Consider the following 22280-nt stretch of genomic DNA (forward strand, 5'->3'; position numbering starts at 1 on the left):
GTAAAAAAACTCCAAAGTTCCGCAAAGTACCGTTTATCTGTTAATCAGCCACAAAGTACGACATTGGAACGATTTTTCATTAAACCGCCCCAAATCAGCTATGGAGTTCAAAGCTGGCTATTTGGGATGTCCGTACCTTTGTGCCAAATTTGATATTTTAATTTTCAATGCAACAAAAGTTATTGTTAGTTAAGTTTTAATGTGAAAACGAAAAACTTCCCATACTAAATGTACGGGATACCCGGGTATGCCGGTCGTAGAAAATGGTGATGGTGTAAATTTGGTCATTGAGATAACAGTTAATTAAATGTCGAAAGCTTGTATAAGCCGGCATTTCCGTGAAGGACGTTACGCCAAACAGAAGAAGAGGATAGCAGAACAACAGACGCATAATCACTGAATATTCCGGCTATTTTTCCACACCGCTTTTTCAGAATGATTGTTATGCAACAGCTTTCTATGGACAACTCCAATATGCTCCCACAAACTAGCAGCACCTACTAGCCAAAGACAAATACGTTTCAAGCTAGACATCCGTGTAGTTCCGGCTACAAATGATTCTTTTCGATACAATTCAAATTAAAATGTACAAATAACACTTACCATTTTAGTTCTTAAGCTTCAAAATCATCTTCGAAATAGAGGAGAAACACGTATCTACTACAGGCACACACTTACATCAGCTCTTCGTGTTCCAAACCCTACTTTGATGTCAGCACTTGTTGTCGAAGAGATGGCAACACACAACCGAACAGAGACACAATTCCAACCAAAGTTGGCGACGAAGTGGTGAACACGGGAATAGAACAAATAGAATATTAGCTCATTAGATTGCGTTACAAACATTAAAACTACCGAATAATCCTTTCTTAGCCAACGGAACTACTACAAACACTACCGAAGCTGGCATCTGTTTTTCAAACGCCAGTTGTTTTGATCTGCGGTCTTTTGACAGTTTGCATACGCTCGCAAACCAAGTGTCATATATACAAAAGGAATATGGTGTGTTTCACACGGTGTGGGCTGTTTTCCACAATTCAAATACATTAATTGAAGCTAAATGTGATGTTATTTCTGTTTACTTAAACCGTTTCTTGATAAAATTGTTGGAAGAATTACACATTTTATAAACTGTGTTATTTGAACCTGCGAAAATGTGTGTCTATTTACCTTGTGCCGTTTACATGAGGCCAGATATGCAAGGCTGGATCATTGCGAGTTGACAGTTGACAGAGCCGTTTCGTCAACAAAACCTCTTGATTACAAGAGTTTGATGAAATAAGGGTGAAATAAATACATTTGTTCATGATATGAGCTTTAAATTATTCAAAATAATCAATTTTAAAATCTAAATACCTCATAAATAGTGTGTATGGTGTACACTTGCGCTGTTGTTTTATCAATAGTTGTGCCCAAACGTCAAACGGCTGACGCGAAAGAAATTGCAACAGAAATACCGATGGTCTCACCGCTTTTCGTCCAGCTCGCCCTCCCAGCACGGCAGGCACACAAATCAACACCTACCGGTACCGTGCAAATTCCGTGACGAAGCAGTGAGAAACCCATAAACATTTGCTATGTGAAAACGCACCCCGGTGGCTGGTGAAAAGCTGCATCAACGTCAAGCGAAAACCCCCCACGGCGCACCGTCCCGCGGACAGTTGTGAGAGAAGGCGAGCGCAGCCAAACGGCGGGCAGAAGCAACAGTCGCGCATTTTCGGGTGTGCGTAGCACGACCACGACCACGACGACGAAGGCGCACCGTACGGAGCAGCCAGACAGGCAGGCAGGCAGGCAGGGTCGTCGCTTCTTTGTCGTCCGAACGTCCGAGGAACCGAAGACCGAAGAATCGGTCGAGTCGTCGAGCAGCGACCGCAGCACAACCGTGGTTGTTTATGTCGCGAGAAAGGTCACACCACGCCAGCCGTGTGTTGAAAAAGTGTGTTTGTTGCCACTGTGTGTCGGTGGCACAGGAAAAGTGTCGCCGTCGGTCAGGGTAGAAGACGAAGCAACCAGCCCATTAGCCGAGCCAAACGCATCGCGGGAGGAGTAGAGAAAAACACGCACACACACAGTGACGCATAGACAGAGCACACACAACCAGCCCGTCGTGGTACAGGGGAAGTCCTCGCCCATATCTTGATGCGAAGCGAAAAATCACTGCAACGATGGACGAAACATATCTGAAGAATCTCGAAACGGCGGCCCACATCATCATGGTAAGGCTAATCGAAGTAGCACTCCCCTTTTTTCTCAGGGTTGCTGCTGGTGGTGGTGGTGGGAAGGGGCAAGGAAAACAAAGGAACACCCGAGGGACCTTGGAATGCGTGCGCGGTGCGTGTGTTGGTTGGTCTGCTGCTGCTGCTGCTGCTCGGCGCAAAGAAAATCGATATCGGGTTGTTTTGCTACCCTTTTCCCCTTTTCCCCTTTTTGCGCAAAAGGAAAACACTTTCTTTGTTTTGATTGCGTCTCTTTTCGTCCTGCGATTGTTTTCGCGCTGTGTGTGGTGGCCTCCTCCTTTCGCCCACAGTGTGGCGTGGAGCAGCACCAGCGAGTCGTGCGTAGTAATAATTTAACTGTTTTGTTTCTGATTCATCTCTCTCACTTTTCTCTCTCTCTCTCTCACACACACACACGCTCTCTCCCCTTTTATTAGGCACCGCCGAATTCCATCACCAACCAGCAGCGGCAGGAGTCGGAGCACATTTTCACCACCTTCCGGAGGACGAAAACGCCGTACGCCCTCTGCCAGGCGATACTGGAAAAATCGTCCGTCGATCTGGTGCTGTTCGAGGCGGCCGACGTGCTGAAGAAGGCGGTCGTCGGCGAGTGGAAGTTCATCGCCGAGCAGGACCGGGCCTCGCTGCGCCAGTACCTGCTCAGCTACGTCATACAGCGCGACGTGCCGGTGTTTATCCGCGACAAGCTGCTCCAGGTGGTGGCCATCATGATCAAGCGCGCCAGCCTGGAGGATCACGGCGCGGAGCGGGGTCAAATTTTGGAGGAGACGAAAAAGATGCTCACGTCGGGCGAGCTGAAGCAGCAGATACTGAGCTGCAGCATCATGCTCGCCATCCTGGAGGAGTACTGCAACATCGTCCGGTCGGACGATACCGGGCTGAACACGCTCGAGCACTTTAAGGCGAAAAAGCAGTTCGAAGACTCCGACCTGCTCAAAACGTTCTGCATGACGCTGCAGGCGATGGTGGAGATTGTGAACGCGTTCGATACGTCCAACAGCCTGCAGATGTACTTCTTCAAGCAGCTGCTGACGGTGATGGAAACCGTGCTGACGTGGGGCTTCCTGCTGCCCAATCTGCGGAACGTGCGCGTCCGGCATTCGCTTTCGAAGAGCATTATCGATACGTCGGAAACGGTGACGAAGGCGCTGCACGCACCGCCGCTACGCCTGCAGGCCCAGTGGAAGAGTGTCATATTCGATCCGAAGGTGCTGGAGGTGTTCTTTCACACCTACTGGAAGATGCGCGAGATTGACGATCTGCAGCCGAAGGCACTGACCTGCATCCTGCAGCTGTCGACGCTGCGCGGTCCGATCATATCGGAAAACATTGACGAAAGCATGTCCTACCTGGCGAACTACCTGACGCACTTTCTCTCGCTGATGACAAAGTAAGTGTGAAGCCGTGGAGGAAGAATCCCAATTATTATAATACTTTCCTTTCCTTCCCGTTAAACAGCATCGAAATCAAAGACAAGGAAGCGTACAGCTTCTCGCTGATCCTGCGCAAGCTGTTCCAGTTCCTTCCGACCGACATGCTGAAGATGCTGCCCAACTCGCTGTTCGACGCGTCCATGCAGCAGTGCTTCACGCTGACGATGAAGTTTTTCGAGCAGTCGGCGGCGGAAGAATCGGTCGCACCGGACGAGGCGTGCTACATCGATGCGCTCAGCAACATGCTCGGCATCTGGCTGTCCTTCTTCGACGACAAGCGCAACTATCCGACCGAGCCGATGCTGCCCTACATCACGCAGATGTTCGAAAAGTACGTCCAGTGCCATCTGGCACCCCCGCAGGGCATCCGGGGTGCGGGCGGGCGCGAGGGCGACGGGGACAATGAAATTACCGAGCTGGAGGAGTCGGACCGGGAGCGGTTCCGGGAGCAGCTCACTGTGATGGGATTTTTCGGCCGCCAGATACTGCAGCACGCGCTCGGCCTGCTGGCGAAGCTGCTGGAGGATCGAACGCGCAAGCTCGGCACCCATCTGCACATGCTGCACGCGTCCAAGACGCTGTCGCTCTCGGACGGGATGAGCCTGGAGAATCTGTTCGAGGACATTCACTGGCTGCTGCTGATCAGTGGGCACGTGATAGCGATGGAATCGGTCGGCGAGACGCCGATGATACCGGAGCCGATACTGGTGCTCAGCAAACAGCAGGTCGAGACGGGTGCGACGGACGTGTCGAACAGCTTAAAGCTGCTCGCCTCTCCCCACCAGGACATTCAGGAGATAGCTAACGCGGAATCGAACACGGACCCAGTAATACGGCTAATGGCGGCCGGCTTTCGGCTGTGCGAGCTGGAAAAGACCGCCATCGAGGTGCGCATGTACCAGTTCCTGAGCCCCGAGCTGAGCGCCACCACCATGTGGTTCCTGCGCCACTGGTGCGGCACGTACGTAATGTCCGCGTACGAGCCGACCGCCACCCACATCTTCGCAAATGCGTTCGGCGTCGGCACGGCTGGGGCACTGTGGGTGATCAACTACCTGCTGAATAAGATCTGCCTGAACGCGCAGCACCTGCGGGCGGAGCCGGCCGTGATGGAGGAAACGATCGAGCTGCTGCTGGCGCTGCAGCGCAACCGGTACCGCGCGCAAACCATCTTCAACTCCGAGTACTTCCGCTCGATCTGCGACCTGAAGAGCTTCGAGCTGCCGCTGACGGTGAAGCGCAAGCTGCTGCGCGGCTTCGTCACGATCGGCGGCAGCGTGGAGGGCGAGGAGGTGCGCACCGAGTACATTATGCGCATCGTGCAGGGGACGAAGGAGAAGTTCGGGCTGCTGCAGGCGACGTTCCAGCAGCACGCCCACCTGCACCAGAGCGAACAGTTCAAGCAGAAGGTGATCGAGGTGCTGGAGGAAACGATCGGCTGCGTGGAGGGTGCGTACGACAATCTGATCCTGATCCTTTACCAGGAGGTGCAGCCGATCTGCAAGCAGCTCAGCACGTTCATGTCGGTGTACAGGAACGATACGGTGAGGATGGTTTTTTTATTATTACACCTTTTATTGAAGTCGCTTACTTTTGGCTATGAAAATGTAATGCTCGTCACATCGCCGTGTTTTGGGAGCATTATTCTCACCAACTCTCCCAAATGCACCTTACGCTATAGGGTAGGGTAATTTCGACGCCGATTCCGATGCTGGAATCGATTCCGATTCCGGAGACGATTCCGATGTTGGAATCGAATTCGATTCCGGAGTCGATTCCGAAGACGTATTTGGAGCCGTTACGTATTTTTTTTAATTTTATTATTTTTTCATTTGAATTTTCTTTCATTGTTTCTAATGGGTTCGTTTCTATCCCTCCCAGGTAATTGTGGAGCTTGTGCTGGAGCTGCTGAACGAGCTGGAACGGTCGGCGGAGGTGAAGGAGGTGCGCGCTGCCCTCCACCAGTACAGCATGGACGTGATCGGGGTGTACGTGAAGAACAACAGCAATCGGATTTCGCTCGATCCCACCAACAACGAGCGCGATCCGCAGGATTTGATCCTCATCCTGAAGCTGATCCACGGGCTGAGCGCTAGCCGCGTCGGCAACGATCCGGAAACGATCAACCAGGCGTCGGACGTCTGCATCTACGGGCTGACGAACATTGTGCCGCTAATAACGGCCGATCTGATACGCTACCCGGAGCTGTGCTATCAGTACTACATCACGATCACGTCCTTCGTCGACTCCAAGCCATATGTGGTAAGAAAATTTGCGAAAAAAAGAAAATGAAATATGCGCCTTGAAACCGCGAGGTTTTTCTTCAATTGTATTTTCAATCCCTCTTCCCCAGGTGCCCGCACTGCATCCCGACTTCCTGAAGCAGCTCGTCGCCTCGGTCGAGCTCGGGCTCACCTCGTTCACGTCCGAGGTCGAGCTGAAGTGCGTCGAGTTTATCGAAGCGTTCGCGCAGGTCGTCCGGCTGCACCAGAACCCGGACGCGCTCGTGACCCAGCTGCTCCAGTCCTTCCTCAAGCTGATGCTCGACATGACGATCGGGCAGAAGATCGACTGGAACAATACGAGCGACTGGTACAAGGCGATGTACACCGTGATCTGCTGCTTTCCGCACACGTTCAAGGACATGGTGCAGAGCTTCCTGCAGGAGCACGTGGACAGCACCACGGACAAGGCGAAGGAGATGATCGGCGAAAGCTTGGCGCGCCTGAACCAGATCGAGTTTGCGAACGTGCGGCTAATGAAGCTGCGGTTCGTCGACTGGTACGATCGGTTCGTCTCGCTGGTGAGTCTTATGTACAAGAAGTAGAGTGGAACTGGGTGGTGAGAACGGAGAGAATGGGGGGAAGGAAAAGGGAACACGATTAAAAACGACAAACGACGCGCGTCGCAAATGGAAAATGTGCAAACACCAATCCTACTGAGGGGGAAACAAACGAATGTTAGGGATGATAGCCAGTGTTAGGCCGACCCCCCCTATGTTTGTGTGCTGTTCGAGTTTTCCGTTTCAATGTTTCATACTTTCTCTTTTAAATGTATGAGAGTTTTCGATATAAACAACTAAAATTAGAAAAAGCGCTTGAGTTGAAACGAGTTTTGCTTGTTTTTTTTGGCTCACTACTGTACAGTTCCTTTCGTCTTTGTATGTGAACGTTAGGCAAAGGTCTGGAGAGGCATCTCTCGCATCTGGCTTATATATCGTTAGGGGATAAAAAATAGTACGACGCAGAGGAGGGGGGAGAAATGCGATGGAGAACTTTTAGCTATGCGCGATTATTGAAAAGTAAGAAACGTTTGTACCCGTCCCGTCCCGCGGCGGGATGAGATTGGCGATGAAATGACAAAAAGGATTCGATTCGAATCGGCACGAACGATATCTATATATATACAAATTAATAGATAGTGGAACACACAATACTTAACTAAAGAAACAAAGAAAACAAAGGATATAGCTAGGGGCTTACTCTAATTGTACTGGGACTGTGCACACACTGCGGGAAGGACTCTTGAGGCAGCGAAGGATATTGAGCTGCATTACAAAACTCTCTCAACCACACATGCAAACACAAAGATTGGGTAACTGATTGAATGTTTGAGGGACGGATTCGGCGGTGAAATGGATCACTTTCCAAAGAATCCGCGAAATGTCTACACAAAAACACAGCGTTGGGTGTGGGTGTGATATGGTAAATTTTACAAGCCGGAAAAAATGATACGAATTTGCACCGTGTATTTGCGCACCTACTACTACTACTACTACCCGTTTCTTTCCGGTTTATTTTAGATAGCATGTAGAGCATATGTAGTTCGAACGATATCTGCACGTTTTTTCTGCAATACGACGCACGACGCACACAGTGGATAGGCATCATCACCCTATGGAAAGGGTTTACGAAGAGATATATACATAGATAGAGAGAGAGAGAGAAAGCAAGAGCACACAGTGACGTGACGTGTAACACGGTGCAACGATAGATTAGCGTTAGAAAGTTTAAAAACATTCACAGAAGCAAAAAAACAAAATAAGCAAAATCCAACGCGCACCCCCTTTTTCGGAAACCTTTCCTTCCGCAATTTTTCCTTCCTGTTCCTGTATTTGAAACATTTATCGCGCTTTGATGAGAAGAGCGCCAAAAACAGCAGTGTAGTACAACACCACCAACACGTTAGAGTTTCACGTTCTGACTAAGGATCGAGCCGCGGTTACTGGCCATAGCAAGTTTTGGTGTCTTCTTCGGCGCGATTGTAGATATTTATATGTAGCCGTAAATGAGGAAACGCGCGTGTGCCCTGTTTTCCAAGGAGAAAAGCATACAATCTCCTCCTTAAGAGCCCGCCCCAAGCCAAGGAGAGAAACGTTTCAGAATAGAAGTGTTTCATTTTTCCCGTTCAGTTATGTCGTTACACTTCCTTTTTTAAGATGGTTCATCCTTCGCCTTTGTTCCCGAAAGAGAGAGAAAGGGAGAGTAAGCAAATTTGTAAGACGGAGGACAACAATTTAGTTAGTTTTGCCCGAGAGGGGAGGACATTAGGTCAAAGATGCCGAGAGTCGAGCTTTGTCTCTCTTTCGCTGTGTGTGGATGTGTGATATTCGACTTATGATAGAGGATCGGCGAGGGAAAGCGACGAACCTTAGTAGGAAAAAGCCCCCCACACGTGTCACGCGGTGTAGGAGCAGCAGCAGGGTGGCAGTTTCAACGGATAGCGAAAATGTAATTGAATTAATGTTTTCTACATTTGCCATTTTTACTATCGTTCGATCGAATTTTGATGTCTGATGTCGTCCTGCGCGCGCCCCCCTCTGTGTGGGATGAGTGGTGCCACGGAAGAGGGGTATAGCTAGATTTGATATGAAACAAACAAATGAAGTATTTTGCAATGATTTAGTCACTGACGCGCGGGGCACGATGCTTGGAGAGTGAAACGAGGAACGCACCGAGTGAGAAACAGCGTGTGTGTATGTGATCAGGTATCGGGGAACAATTGTTTTGCTTTCCTTTTGTGTGGCATTGAATTAGGCAAACGTTTAAAGAAACAAAACTGCAAGCCAGATATGTGTGCGTGTGTTTTTTAAATACACTACGAGCTTTCTGTTTTGTTGATTGTTAGAAATCTGTTTTAAAAAGAAAGGCGTGTTATATACATTTTTGATTTTTTTTCTTTCCAATAAGTATTGAGCATACTAGAGCCGGCAAGGCGAACGGGGCATTTTAAGAAAGATCAAATTTGCATGATCAAAACTACTACTACTACTACTACTATTACTGCACATGGGTGTGCCCGCGAGAGTAATATAATAAAAAATAGCAACAGAAAGCGAAACAAAAAGTGCAAAAATTCGAAACATCAAAATTTAAACCAGCCGCGCGTGCTCTGTTTTTGAAAGGAAGGATTGCATTTGTCATGTAATTATGTCTGGCGACTAATCTACTATTGCGGTGACTACACTACACACTACGAGTACTACTTCCACTGGAACATGTACTACCACTACTGGCAGGTCCGCAGCTATATATACACATTGCACACGAACCACGTGGGTTCGTTGGTAGAGGTAGCGCAGTAACTGAGCATACACACTGCACGGACACACGGATTGTTGAGTACAAATTAAAGGCAAAAATAAACACAAACACAACGCAACTACGCCACTAAGCTACTAAAAGCAGAGCGCAAAAAGTAAAACAAGGCACCACGCTTATGTGTTGTGTTTGGGGTAAACACAAACACACCTATGAAACACATTGTACGATTCACCAATATGAGAATCCTCGATCCTCGGCGATCATTATAAACAGGCAGAGTTAGCAGGGTTCTCCGGGAGTTACGGTTAAATTGTGGTCTCAATTTTGAGGTATCTTTTGCAGTTTCCAAACATCATCCAACCCGGTTTTCGCTGCGTCGTCTCACTGCAAAGAGAGAGAGTGAGAGATGGCCACGCGGAGGGTGGCATTAATGAGAATAAAGTTTATCGATTGGGCTACACAAATCAATAACAAAGCTAACCCGAAAGCTACAACAGAATTTTGTTCTTTTGCCTTGCTTTAACTGCATACATATACTGTGGGAAAGAAACGTCCATCGAATGGTTGAAAATTGTCAGTTGTTTAAAAGCACGTAGAGTAATGTACGCTTTATTATTATTGCCTGCTTAGCTGTGTATTCTTAGCTGCTTATCTTACGTTGTACAATCTGTTTTGTTCTTTTGTTTTTGTTACTGTATGTATCAATAGTTAAGTTATTGTGTCCCATGCGCTCATTCTGGAAGTAAAAGGTTTGAATCGAAAAAAGCCTTTTTCTTTCACCTTAAAGCATATTTGCTAGCAAACGGAAATATAAATAGAAATTGCGGAGCATTCAAGAGAGAACAAACGCTAAACCGGGTGTATCCGAGAGCTTAAGTCTAGTGCGACTGCGGCCCTCTCTATGCTAAGAAAGATAACGTAACAAACTAAACCTACGCTAGTTTCCCTATCATTTTATCGTTTAATTTACGTATTCAATCGCCGCCATAGCCAAAGAGAGCATTGTTCAATTTCTGTGCCATCGGAGCGGAGAAGAAACCGCACATACAGCGAAATATAGGTCAAAGGGTTTCTCCTTCCCCAATGCATCATCATATTGCAGCATTTATCCGGCAAACCCGGAAGCCGTTTTGCTTGTGGTTAGCCGCACCCAGCCGGGCCACCCGCCACCACCCGTTCATAAGGACGAGTACACCAGATTGGTGACGGCAGTTTGGATGGCATTGAGTCGGCTGGCGGGCAGGTTCGCTTCGTCGATCCGCTGGGCCAGCGCCTCGAACAGTAGCTGCGTGCTGCTGCGGCGAATATGGGCGTGCGCCTCGAGCTGCACCGCTTCCGCCGCCGTCCGTATGATTTTGATGCATTCCGACTCGATCAGATCGGTGTGGCGCTTGCGGCTACTGCCGCCGGTTTCGCTCGCCGCCTGCTCATGGTGCGTTGCCTTGGGGCGGGCGTTGGCAAACCGCTCGCTCACCGCCACCAGCCCGGTACCGCAGTCAACGAACGCGGAAGCGGGATCGTCGCGCACAAACTGCTGCCGCCCTATCGGATGTTCACACTTGATGTCGACATACCGCTCCTCGCCCGGGTACATGCTGTCCAGGAAGTTGGCCGTTGTGCTAGGGATGGGAAAAGGGAGGAGATTCAGGAGAATGTAAGAGAAGCCCAATAAAAAGCATTACTAGCAATTACTCACAGCGAGGCCTTGTTGTAGCCCTGCAGAAAGGAGAGACTGTCGAAGTAGCGCCACTTCTTCGGCTGCTCCTCGTCGGACGTGCCGCGGGCCGCCTGTTCCGCTCGGCTCAGCTTGATGAACTTGTCCCGCAAACTCTTCCATCGCCGTTTGCACACCTCCACTGCAGGCGGAAGAAAGAAAAGAAAGTGCACGTAATAATCATTTCGTGTGTGCGTCTTTCTGCCTTGGACAGTGGCCAACACGGGACAATGTCCGGCACCAGGGGGACTAGCAGCAGCAGCAGGAGCAGCAGGGACTTGAGATGGGCAAGGCTTACCGGAGCAGTTGAGCTCGTACGCGATCTGTTGCCACAGCCGTTCCTTGTCGTTTTTCCTTCGATAGTTTACGTTCTTCACGTTGTACAGCACCTCGTTAGCGCGAACTTTTGCAATTAAATCCTCCTCGAAGGTCATATTTTTCAGGGCGCCAGCCAGTTTGTAAACATTCGTCTATTATTGCACAGCAGTACCTGTCAAACTGGTGGGCGATGTTTTTTCTTTCGTTTTTGGCTGTCAGCTGACCTTTATTATTTTGTGGAGCGATGATATTTTTTTAAATCAACCGTTGTGGCGATCTTTTAGGTGGATAACGTATGATTTATGGTTTTTAGTAATTATTTTTATATTTGATTCATAAATCTGCTTCTATAATTTATCGTTGAAAACCTTAACCAATAATAATTTATTGCGAATTTCAAGGCGAAAACAAAAACAAACACATCTGTACACTCTATTCCATCAAAGTTCCTCTTCTACGAAGCGCCTTTTTCTACACCTTTCCGAAAATCCACTCATACGGTAAAATATATCGTCTCAACTCTTTTATGTAACAAACACTACACGTGCTATACACTACGCGTGCGGACAGCATCCTAACTTTGGCATTGAATTTTGGTATCAGCATTTGAGCGGTTAAACATTTTTTCAACTATCGTGGTACAACGGGTGGCGCGCTTTCATCTAATGGACACGTGGCGTACCACAACATAGTTAGCATCAGTGATGTTCTCTCTGGAGCGTACCCACGACTTTGACTCTTGTTAGTCCGATTCCGACTCCGGCAAAATGGAACTGTTGTATTTCACTCGTATATTTGTACTTCTGTATCTTTTCCGTTTGTACGCTTCTCCCGACGCTGCTCCAGTGGCGCACTTTTTTCCCGTTCCCCCTGTTGACAGCCGCTGTCAGCCAACCGCTACCAGGTTGGTCCATTTGGTGATGTTGACATTTCGATGGTTATGACAGCTCTTCCCTCCGAAATAGTTATTTACAGTAGTAGCCTTTGTGGTGTTTTGATACTCCTTGCTGATCGCCGCAGTTTTGCTTCCGGTGGTATTTCCGCTGAACATGGAGCCTCTGATGGAAAACTCATTGGTGGAGGGTTGGATGGTTGCGCTTGTACTATTGACCTAGATCCACAATCTGTCATTAGTTCTGGTGTACTGCTATTTTTCGGGATGGTATTAGTTTCTGATTCCAAATTATGCGAAGTAGTCTCTCTGCCTTGCCAAGAAGTGTTCCTATTTATGGGTTTTTGCATACTAATACCCACAGCGCGCATTTGATCGATGTGACGTCTCCAAGTTCGTCCATCATCTAACTCTATTTCATAATGCAGTTTACCTAATCTTGCTGTTACTTTTCCGAATTCCCATTTGTTATTTTTAATGTACTCCCTTGCAGCTACTCTTTGTCCTATTTCAAAATCTTTAGTTTTTATGATTTCTCTATTGTTCGAGTTTGAAGTTGGAATCATTATGTCAATACGGCTGCGTATTTGCCTTCCAAATACTAACAAAGAGGGCGAAAAACCAGTGCTAGGATGAATTATTTTTCTGTAAGACAATAGAATATTGCTCAACACTTCTGGAATTTCTGTACGATTACACTTTACTGCCTTCAGCTTTGATTTTAGTGTTTGAATAAAACGCTCGGCCTGTCCATTTGTCGCTGGATGGTAAGGTGCACTAAATTTATGAATCACCCCGTTTAGCTTTAAAAACCTGGTAAATTCCGTTGACGAAAATTGAGTGCCATTGTCGCTAACCAAAACCATAGGAATTCCGAATGTACTGAATATTTCCCTGCAGGCATTAATTGTGGTTTCGGTAGTCATGTTGTTGACGACACGGACCTCAGGCCATTTAGAGAAAGCATCCACTAAAATAAAAAAGTAGCTTCCCATGAAAGGACCAGCATAATCCACATGCACCCTCTGAAAAGGCCCTTCTGCTTTCTCCCAGCAATGTATCGGTACTTTTGGTGGGTTTGCTCTTGTCTCTTGACAGGGTTGGCAGTTATTTACAATATTTTCAATTTCTTTGTCTATGTTGGGCCACCAACAATAACTTCTTGCCAAAGATTTGATTCTAGAGATCCCAAAATGAGAAGAGTGAAGCTCCTGTAATACCTTTTCTCTTAATAAAGGCGGAATGTAAACTCTACTCCCCCGCATAATACAATCACTTTGTAAATCGAATTCATTTTGATCAATACCAAAACAGTGTTTCGGTAAAATTATTTTACCCGTTCTGAGGGCACGCAGTAGTTCTTCAACATTTGGGTCTACAGCTGTGGCTTTTGCCAATTCAGGAACTGTTAAAGGCAATGTTTCGATTACGTTGATCTCAACTAAATCGGAATCCTCTATTCTTCTATCAGAATCCTCTGACGGTAAAGGCAACCTTGACAATGCATCGGCGTTACAGTGGTTTACAGATTTCCGGTGACGAATGTTATAATCAAACCCTTGTAAAAAAGCTGCATAGTGCTGCATTCGCATTGCCGACATCGTTGGTAATCCTTTGGATTCTGAAAATATCTGTGATAAGGGTTTGTTGTCCGTTACCAGAGTAAATTTCCGTCCATATAAATATTGGTGAAATTTATGCACTCCGAAAATGATTGCGTAGGCTTCTTTGTCGATCTGAGAATATCGCTGTTGAGTTTTGTTTAAAGTTTGCGATGCGTATTGTAATGGCCTTTCGGTTCCATCGGCAAATTTATGGCTAAGGACGGCACCTACCCCGTAGGGTGAGGCATCTGTAGCTAATATGAGAGGAAGGTTAGGATCATAGTGTACCAGTACTCTCTCCGTTTGCATTTCCCTTTTTACCTGAGCGAATGCCTTTTGGCAATGCTCGTCCCAAACGTATGGTATTCCATCTTTTAGAAGATTGTTTAAAGGATAGTTTACAGTACTTAAATTTGGGAAGAACCGTCCGTAATAATTTACCAAACCTAGAAAAGATCTTAATTCATCTACGGATTTCGGAGCCGGCATGTCCTGTATGGCCTTAATTTTTGTATGTAGTTTGTGTATGCCATGTTTATCAACTAGGTATCCACAATATTCTATTTGATCTGCGAAAAACTCGCATTTAGCTTTGTTTACTTTTAGATTGTACTTTCGTAATCTTTTTAGTACTTCTTCTAATCTTTTTAAATGGATTTCATCGTTTGGCCCTGTAATTCTAATATCATCAATAAAAGCAGTTACTCCTGGAATGTCCTGTAGAATCTGTTCGATTAACCTCTGAAATATTGCTGGTGCCGATGCCACCCCGTACATTAGTCTGGTAGGGCGGTACAATCCTTTGTGGGTTGCTAATGTTAAAATATCCCGACAATCGGGGCTTACCTCCAATTGCAGATAGGCTTGGGAAAGGTCTAATTTAGAAAATTTTTCCCCGCCTGCAATATTTGTGAACAATTCCTCAACTGTCGGTAGTGGGTGCTCGTCTACTAATAGGTTTGGATTAACCGTGATTTTATAGTCACCACATAATCTTACATTACCCCCTGATTTTTTTACTGGCACAATAGGTGTAGCCCATTCAGAATGATCCACTTTCTCTAGAACGTTTTCCTCAACTAACTTATTGATTTCATTGGTTACAGCATCTCGGACAGCAAATGCGACAGGCCGCGCTTTGATAAAAATAGGTTTTGTTTCTTTGCGAAGAGTTAATGAAGCTTGTAACCCTTCAATTTTGCCTATTCCTGCCTCAAATACTTCCGAATATTTTTTTAGTAGAGCTTCTAGTATTGAGCATGGAGTGAAATTTTCCTTTTCACAATATGAAACTTCTTGACTGGTATGCATAAATTTATTCAAATCTAACTTTATAGTTCTCATCCAGTTACGTCCAAGCAAAGGATTTCTGTCGGATTTTGTGACAAGCAATGGCAAAGGAATTTCTAAATTTTTAATTTTTGCTCTCACTTCGATCTCTCCAAGAACGTTGATAACACCGTTGCAGTAACTTTTCAATTTTACATTGCTTTTCTTCATCAATGTGTTAGGAAAACAATTTAATCTATCCCTGTTACTTATTAGTGATACTGGAGAACCCGTGTCCACCTCGAAAATAAGTTTTCTATCAGAGATTTCCATTTCCAGCAAAAACTTACCCGCCAGATTTTGCACTGCTCTCAGGTTGAGCACATCCACAACGTCATCGTCACAGGCAGGAAGATCAGGCTCGTACTCCAGTGTGTGTACTCCTGCTCGTTGTAGTTTTGTACGACACACTTTATCCAAGTGTCCCATTTTCTTGCAGTAGTTGCAAATTGCATTCCGGTGTCGACACTTATCCGCAAAATGCTCTTCGTTTCCACACCGATAGCAAGCTGTTTTCCTTTGAACCGTTGTTGGCTTGCTCTTCTTCTTGCTCGTGGTGCTGATGTGCTGAACTGGATACGCTGCACCGGCGCCGTGTATTTCGTCTGCGCCTCGATTTGACATTTCCATACTAAAAGCTATGTCCTTCGCTTTAGCCAATGTTAAGTCGCGCACCTCGAGCAACCGCGATTGGATCGCACGGTTTTGGAGTCCGAATACAAATTGGTTTCTCAAGGCTTTGTCGAGGTAATCCCCAAAATTGCATGTTTGTGCTAGCTTCTCCAATTCCATTAGATACGTAGACAGTGTTTCGTTTTCAGCTTGCTTCCGATTTGCAAACTTGAAATTTTCCAAAATTTCTAAAGGATTTGGGTTGAAATGCTCTTGAAGAATGGAAACAATTTCCTGGAACGTTTTAGTTTGCGGTTCTGCATTCTTTAACTTGTTGCACAACACGTCATAAGTAGCACCACCCATATAATGGAGAAGGTAATCACGTTTGTCTTCTTCGGAAACTCGATGGATTTTGAAGGCAATTTGCAACCTTTCCAACCATCTCTGGATTTTGCAGTTTGTTGGATCAAACGGCTCAAATGAGAACATTGTAGACATATTCGTAACAGCAGTAGTTATCCCCCGGACCGAAACAGACAGAGCGGTACCTTCACCCACACTTGAGCCGGGCACCGATGTGCTGGATGTAGTAGAACTGGATGCCTTTGGTTTTACCGCAGCAGAATGGGCCGTAACAGGGTCTCTAGTAGAAGTTTTCGAAGAAATAGGCTTAGCAGTAGCAGAATTGTCCGTAGCAAGGACGCCAGTAGGAAGGTTTGAAGAAGAATCGGCCGTAGGTGTTCCGGTACTGGCAGATTTAGCAGCAGCCCGTGTGGTGACAGAAGCAGCAGGAATTTCGGTCTTCTTTGACGCCGGATCCATGAAAACAACACAAGCTTAGTTTGCTTAGGTATAATAACGTGGTTTTCGTACTTCCTCGTCGCCAATTTGTTGTATTTCACTCGTATATTTGTACTTCTGTATCTTTTCCGTTTGTACGCTTCTCCCGACGCTGCTCCAGTGGCGCACTTTTTTCCCGTTCCCCCTGTTGACAGCCGCTGTCAGCCAACCGCTACCAGGTTGGTCCATTTGGTGATGTTGACATTTCGATGGTTATGACAGGAACCATTAGATCCGCCCGAAGTCGGAGTCATCCGGAGTCTTGCGGAGTAGTTCAGAGTCTTCCGGAGTAGTTCGGAGTCGTCCAAAGTCGTCCAGAGTTGTCGTAGTCGTCTAGATTCCGGCTGGACGAGCTGAACGACTCCGAACGTCTCCGGACGACTCCGACTCCGGGCGATTCCAAATTTATCGGAGCCGACTCCGGCTTTCTGGCAACTTTTTACCCACCACTAGTTAGCATAGCGCCTAACTGCCTAACATATAGTGCTGTTAATAAAATCGTAACAGCTCAGCGTAAGTTCCGTTTTCTTGTTCAGCTTAATGTTGTTCAGCTTGTACTTGATGTACTCCTCCACCCAGGCCTGCGTCAGATCGAGATACTTCTCCGGCGGTCCGGGCAGATAGTCCCGAAATCCAAACACCGGTATGGCCGCCTCGATCTGCGTCCCATCCACCCAGTTGTTGTAGCTGTTGATCGTGATGATCTGCAAATTGTTCTTGAGCGAGGTACGCCAACCAACGTCAAAGTACTGACCGTTCGACCGGTACCGCTTGATGTTCGTAATGCCGTGGTTCTGGTTCACGTTCCGGTGATACTTCCGGCGATCGTAGTACCCGGGCCCAATCGTCGGTACGAACAGTAGCCGATAGCTGTCCGCAAACTTCTTCAGCTGGTTCCAGTTCTTCCACGTTGACGCATAGTTCGCTCCATTGCTCGGCAGGTACGTGTAGAACCCGTCGAACCCTGCCCGCCGTACCATGGATTTGTGGTCCTTGGAGCTGATGTGCGCCAACAGTACGGCATCATAGCTCGCAGCACCCCGGATAGTCAGTATGCCGTTGCGGCTCAACAACCGCTTCCATTCCGGGTCCGTTATACGGTACGCCTTGCGTATGTAAAACAGTGGCAGGTCACGCCTTTTCGACAGCACCGTGTAGTAGCTGAGCGTGCTGGTCGTCCCGGCCGGCCCCTTCCCGAACCCATCCACAAAGTACTTGATGTTGCTGCGGATGCTCTCGATCGTGCGGTCCGCGTAGTCGAGGATTTCAATCGCCACCTTCAGATCGTACTGCTCCGCCACCCTGAAGATGGTGCGCAGCAGGTACTCGGAAAAGTTGGGCTGCCAGCCGAGCACCACCGTACCGATGCCGCAGTTCTGTATCTCGTTAAAGTGTTCCCGCACGATCGATTCGCTCGTGTTGTACAGCCGGCGCTTCGGGTAGAACGCCGTGTTGATGACCGGCTCGTCGTTCGGCTTGAACGACACGGAGTTGTTCTCGTAGATGCGCGCTATCAACCGATCGCTGGACGGATGTGTGGGGCGCGGTTTGTACCACGCCACCGTACCGTGGTAGTGGATCTGCACGTTCCGATTCAGCGGGAACGTTCGATTGCGGTGCTCCGACGGTGGTACGGTTGCGGTGTTGGGATTTCCGCTACCGACCAGGCGCTTGATTTTGTCGCGAATGATGCGCGCCTTCACCTGGTGCTCGTTGTACTTCTCCGGCACGATCGTTTGGCTGCGCCGTAGCTCGTACGAGACCACGTTCTGGTAGCCATCGTTCGGCAGGGACAGTGGCGCTACCTCCTTTTCCGGCGTGCTGATCGTGGTGTAGAGGCAGAAGATGAGCAGCAGGAAGGACGTGACGCCAATCAGGCAGACGAACAGCTTCATCGATTTGATGCTGCTCAGCTTGTGTGCGGCCATTTTTTGGGTGCTTTTTGTTGTGTTTCCGGTCGCGAACTTCACTTGCTTCACTTGCTCAAGCACTAGAACGGAGTACGGAGAGCATGCTGCTGTCCGGATCTGAAAGGACGAAGGTTCAAAAAGCAAGCAATAGTTTATCGAAATACGAGACAGCAGGTTAGAATTGTTTTCTAGGGAAAGGAAGAACTGACAACTGTCTGTGAAGGATACACAAGTGGGGGAAAATGGAAAAGGATGTAGCGTGGCCATTGCGCATGTGCCGTTTTCCCCTCGGCTGTATCCTTGCCGGAGACAGTGTGCGAGAGCAGGCAAGCCAAATGCTTGTAAAGGTTTGGAAGGGAACGAAAGGAAATGGCTATAAATTTGTTTGTAAACAAATTAATAATGCACTGTTTTCCAACGACACCCATAAACTGTTGCTTCCTGGTAAACATGGCGTTGAACAAGCGTGCGAGTGTCGTGTACCTTTGAAGGAGGATCTGGTTTTCGTTTTTCTTTTTACGTTTGAAATGGAAAAGTGGAGTTTAACATACATTTTTACAATATTCTTTATTTTTTTTTGCATTTTATTTGATTCATATTGAATCTGTGCAACGGCTTTTTTAAATTTCACACTTTCAAAATTTTCCGCAAGGTGGCGCTTCTATGTCAAGTGTCAAAAGGCAAACAAAAAAAAAACACAACCATTTCAAAACAAAACACATCGCGACCGGGAAACACGTTTTGGTGCTGGGCGAACGAATTGAATCGCATTTACCGCCATGCCGCAAGATACGAAGCGAATAAATGGACCAGAATTTACCCGAACGTACCGGATCCATTGCAAAGCCAACGCGCCAAAACCGTTCGACGAGCGGTTGCAGGAAGCCCTCGGAAAGGACGGCAAACGAAAGGATGGTCGTCGCCTGCAGGAAAGCCGCAAATATTGTATGTAATTCAACGTATTGAACAGTAAATTTCCTTTCGAACACACATTTGCTCCCTCGTTTTTAGATGCAAAAATCGGCGTAGTTTCAACGGCCAAAGGATCGGCGTACGTCGAGCTGGGCAACACGAAAGTGATCGTGTCCGTGTTCGATCCGCGCGAAATACCAAAGCAGAACAAATTCTGCGAGCTGGGAGAGCTGTTCTGTGACTTGAAGTTTTCGCCCTTCGCCTCGGCAGTGAGAAAAACGCACCAAACGGATGCGCGCGAGCGAAGCATGGCCGCGGCACTGACCAGCGCCTTGAACCCGTCCGTCTGCCGGCATCTGTTTCCCAATCTGCAGATAGACGTGTTTGCGAACGTGCTGGAAGATGATGGCTCGGCGCTGGCGGTGGCGATAACGGCGGCCGGCCTTGCGCTGGGCGATGCGTGCGTCCCAATGTTTGACATCGTGACGGCGGCAACGGCCGGCGTGCTGGGGGATCGTGTCATCATGGATCCTACGGCGGAGGAGGAGGCGCTGTGTTTGGCCGGCCACACGGAGGAAAATCATGGGCTAGTGATGCTGGCGAAGCTGCCCACGCTGGACCAGGTGCCGGAGATTTGGCAGTACGGGTTCGTGGATGTGGAGCTGCTGTGGGACACGTGCAAGCAGCTGAATGCGGCTTGTGGCGATCTTGTGCCGGTAGTGCAGCATCTGCTGGTGAGCAAAGTGAAAACACATCTGCAGGAGCTGGAGCTGGAGAGTGATGAAGAGGAGGAAGCTGAGCAGGATAAGGAGGAAGGTGCTGCCGAAGCGTCAACCCAGGGTTCCGGGGAAGATCGATGAAGGAAAGAGAACAATAAAACACAAAAAAAACACACACACTTGGTACATTTCGTCGTTAAATTACGTTTATTTTGGGCGGCTTCATGAAAGTTAATCTTCCACCTTCTCCGGCGGAGGTCCACAGGGTTGCAGCATCTTCTCCATGATGTTGAAACGGATGCGTGCCTTCGATTCGTTCTCGGCCACGGCGAAGTAGCTCAGCATATCGTAGTGCCCGAGGTAGCTGGCAAGCGAGTCCCGGTGCTGGTTGGTAAGCCACTCGTACTTCGTAGTGTCCGCATGGCCCGTACCGATGTACTTGCTTTGCAGATGCTCCAGCTGGCTGTGGATGTTGTACCGATCGCCCATCGTGCGGTAGGGAGGTTGTTTTCGGGCGGTTTTTCCACTAGCGGGATTGTGATTTTCCACAAGCGGTGTGTTTGTTTATGCCGAGACGCGCTTTCTGTTGTGGTTTTGGGGGCGATTGCTTCGCTGTCAAATTTGCAAGAGAAGGCACGGGAGCGCTCCAAGCGGATGGTACCGAAAGCTGTAACACGCACAATGGTTAATGTTTTTGCGAAAAGGCCGAAAAGTTTATTTCAAATTTGTCCGGTATTAATTAATAATGGTGCCCGGCTACGGGCGTTTCGAAATTTCAACGTTTCTTTTTATCTGAGGAGTATGCAAAGAAGAAAAAAAAAAAAAATGTCTCCCAAACTCTACTCATACCATACCGGTCCTGGAACTATTACTGAACCCATACCGGCCATTGACCTGGTAGAAAACAAACCTATATCTGGAAGTGATCCCGAACCCATCCCAGTCCTGGAACCGATACTGAATCCATACCAGTCCAGGAACCAATCGTGGAATCATACCGGTTCTGGAACCAATACTGAATCCATATCGGTCATAGAACTGATGCTTCATCCATACCGATTGTGGAACTGATACTGAACTCATATGGTCTTTGAAAGGGAAACTGAACCTATACCAGTCCAGGAACCACCCATTAACCCCCCCCCCCCCCCTCTCCCACCGGTCAGGGATATTCCCTTAACCCATACCGGTCCGAGATACTTTCGATTTCGGACAACTCCGCCTCTGGACTACTCCAACTTCAAAGGTTATCGACTCCAGATGAATTATACTTCAGACTAGTGATGGGTAAAGTTGGCAAAAATCCGGAGTCGACTCCGATCCGACTCCGATAAATTCGGAATAGACTCCGGAAGGTAGGTCCGCGCTTCAATATCCGGAGTCGTTCGGAATCGTCCGGAGTCGTATGGAGTCGCCCGGAGTCGCCCGGAGTCGGAGTCATCCGGAGTCATTCGGAGTCGTTCGGAGTCATTCGGAGTCGTTCGGAGTCGTTGGGAGTCGTTCGAAGTCGTCCGGAGTCGCCCGGAGTCGGAGTCGTCCGGAGTCGTTCGGAGTCGTTCGGAGACGTTGGGAGTCGTTCGGAGTCGTTCGGAGTCGTTCGGAGTCGTCGACTCCGGACGACTCCGAGCGACTCTGACTCCGGGCGGATCTAGTGGTTCCATTTTGCCGGAGTCGGAGTCGAACTAACAATAGTCGGAGTCGGATCGGAGCCGTGGGTGCGCTCCATACAGCACATCACTACTTCAAACGACTCAAAGTTCAAAAGACTATGCCAGACGGCTTGGCACGATTTCCTAGTCTCTAGTCCCTAGTCATCATTAGTCTAGAACAAAAATCCGAATGGATCTCAAAAATACCATGGATCCACAATCCTGCTCTAGAACAGCTCCTTAGCCTAGACTTCCGGTTCTAGAAAAAGTTCCAAAGCAGATTCGGAAAATTTCCCGAATATATTTTGGAGCTGATCTTCAACCAATAATTCGTCCAGTACTGGTCTATGTTTGAAATGAATCGGTAGAGACAATGAAAAGAGTCATGCTTAACGAAACAGCCTTAGCTATAGTTTGTCATTGATCGAACTGACCTCGTAGCCTTCCCCGTAGCCCCTCTACTACACTTGAACTTAGAGTGAGGGAAAGCTGTTTACACAGCTGGCTTTAACAAAAAATGCGCATCAATAGCTGGCTTGTTGCATCTTCCAGATACTTCATT

General features: G+C 47.8%; 5 protein-coding genes across 5 annotated transcripts; 2 read left to right on the forward strand and 3 right to left on the reverse strand.

Annotated features, from left to right (window-relative positions):
* The first annotated feature begins 1465 nt into the window (after positions 1-1465).
* LOC1280758 (exportin-4) lies at positions 1466-9715 on the forward strand. The gene is made up of 5 exons (XM_320624.5): positions 1466-2219; positions 2657-3630; positions 3699-5217; positions 5555-5935; positions 6027-9715. The coding sequence occupies exons 1-5, from the start codon at positions 2169-2171 to the stop codon at positions 6498-6500; spliced, it is 3399 nt and encodes a 1132-aa protein (XP_320624.4). The 5' UTR covers positions 1466-2168; the 3' UTR covers positions 6501-9715.
* A 79-nt stretch (positions 9716-9794) lies between these two features.
* On the reverse strand, positions 9795-11512 carry LOC133392772 (uncharacterized). Its single transcript, XM_061654033.1, has 3 exons — positions 11229-11512; positions 10913-11072; positions 9795-10835 (listed from the first exon to the last, which is right to left on the reverse strand). Exons 1-3 carry the CDS (start codon positions 11362-11364, stop codon positions 10394-10396), a joined length of 738 nt encoding a protein of 245 aa, XP_061510017.1. The 5' UTR covers positions 11365-11512; the 3' UTR covers positions 9795-10393.
* An 89-nt stretch (positions 11513-11601) lies between these two features.
* On the reverse strand, positions 11602-18669 carry LOC1280757 (glycoprotein endo-alpha-1,2-mannosidase). The gene is made up of 2 exons (XM_061654032.1): positions 15364-18669; positions 11602-12359 (listed from the first exon to the last, which is right to left on the reverse strand). Exon 1 carries the CDS (start codon positions 18454-18456, stop codon positions 17002-17004), a length of 1455 nt encoding a protein of 484 aa, XP_061510016.1. The 5' UTR covers positions 18457-18669; the 3' UTR covers positions 11602-12359; positions 15364-17001.
* A 461-nt stretch (positions 18670-19130) lies between these two features.
* On the forward strand, positions 19131-20255 carry LOC3291448 (exosome complex component MTR3). Its single transcript, XM_552338.4, has 2 exons — positions 19131-19383; positions 19450-20255. The coding sequence occupies exons 1-2, from the start codon at positions 19218-19220 to the stop codon at positions 20208-20210; spliced, it is 927 nt and encodes a 308-aa protein (XP_552338.4). The 5' UTR covers positions 19131-19217; the 3' UTR covers positions 20211-20255.
* A 2-nt stretch (positions 20256-20257) lies between these two features.
* LOC1280756 (splicing factor 3B subunit 5) lies at positions 20258-20671 on the reverse strand. Its single transcript, XM_320622.5, has one exon. The coding sequence runs from the start codon at positions 20556-20558 to the stop codon at positions 20301-20303; it is 258 nt and encodes an 85-aa protein (XP_320622.4). The 5' UTR covers positions 20559-20671; the 3' UTR covers positions 20258-20300.
* Positions 20672-22280: the final 1609 nt, after the last annotated feature.

This window comes from Anopheles gambiae, chromosome 3 (assembly GCF_943734735.2).
Source record: "Anopheles gambiae chromosome 3, idAnoGambNW_F1_1, whole genome shotgun sequence".
Lineage (NCBI taxonomy): Eukaryota > Metazoa > Arthropoda > Insecta > Diptera > Culicidae > Anopheles > Anopheles gambiae.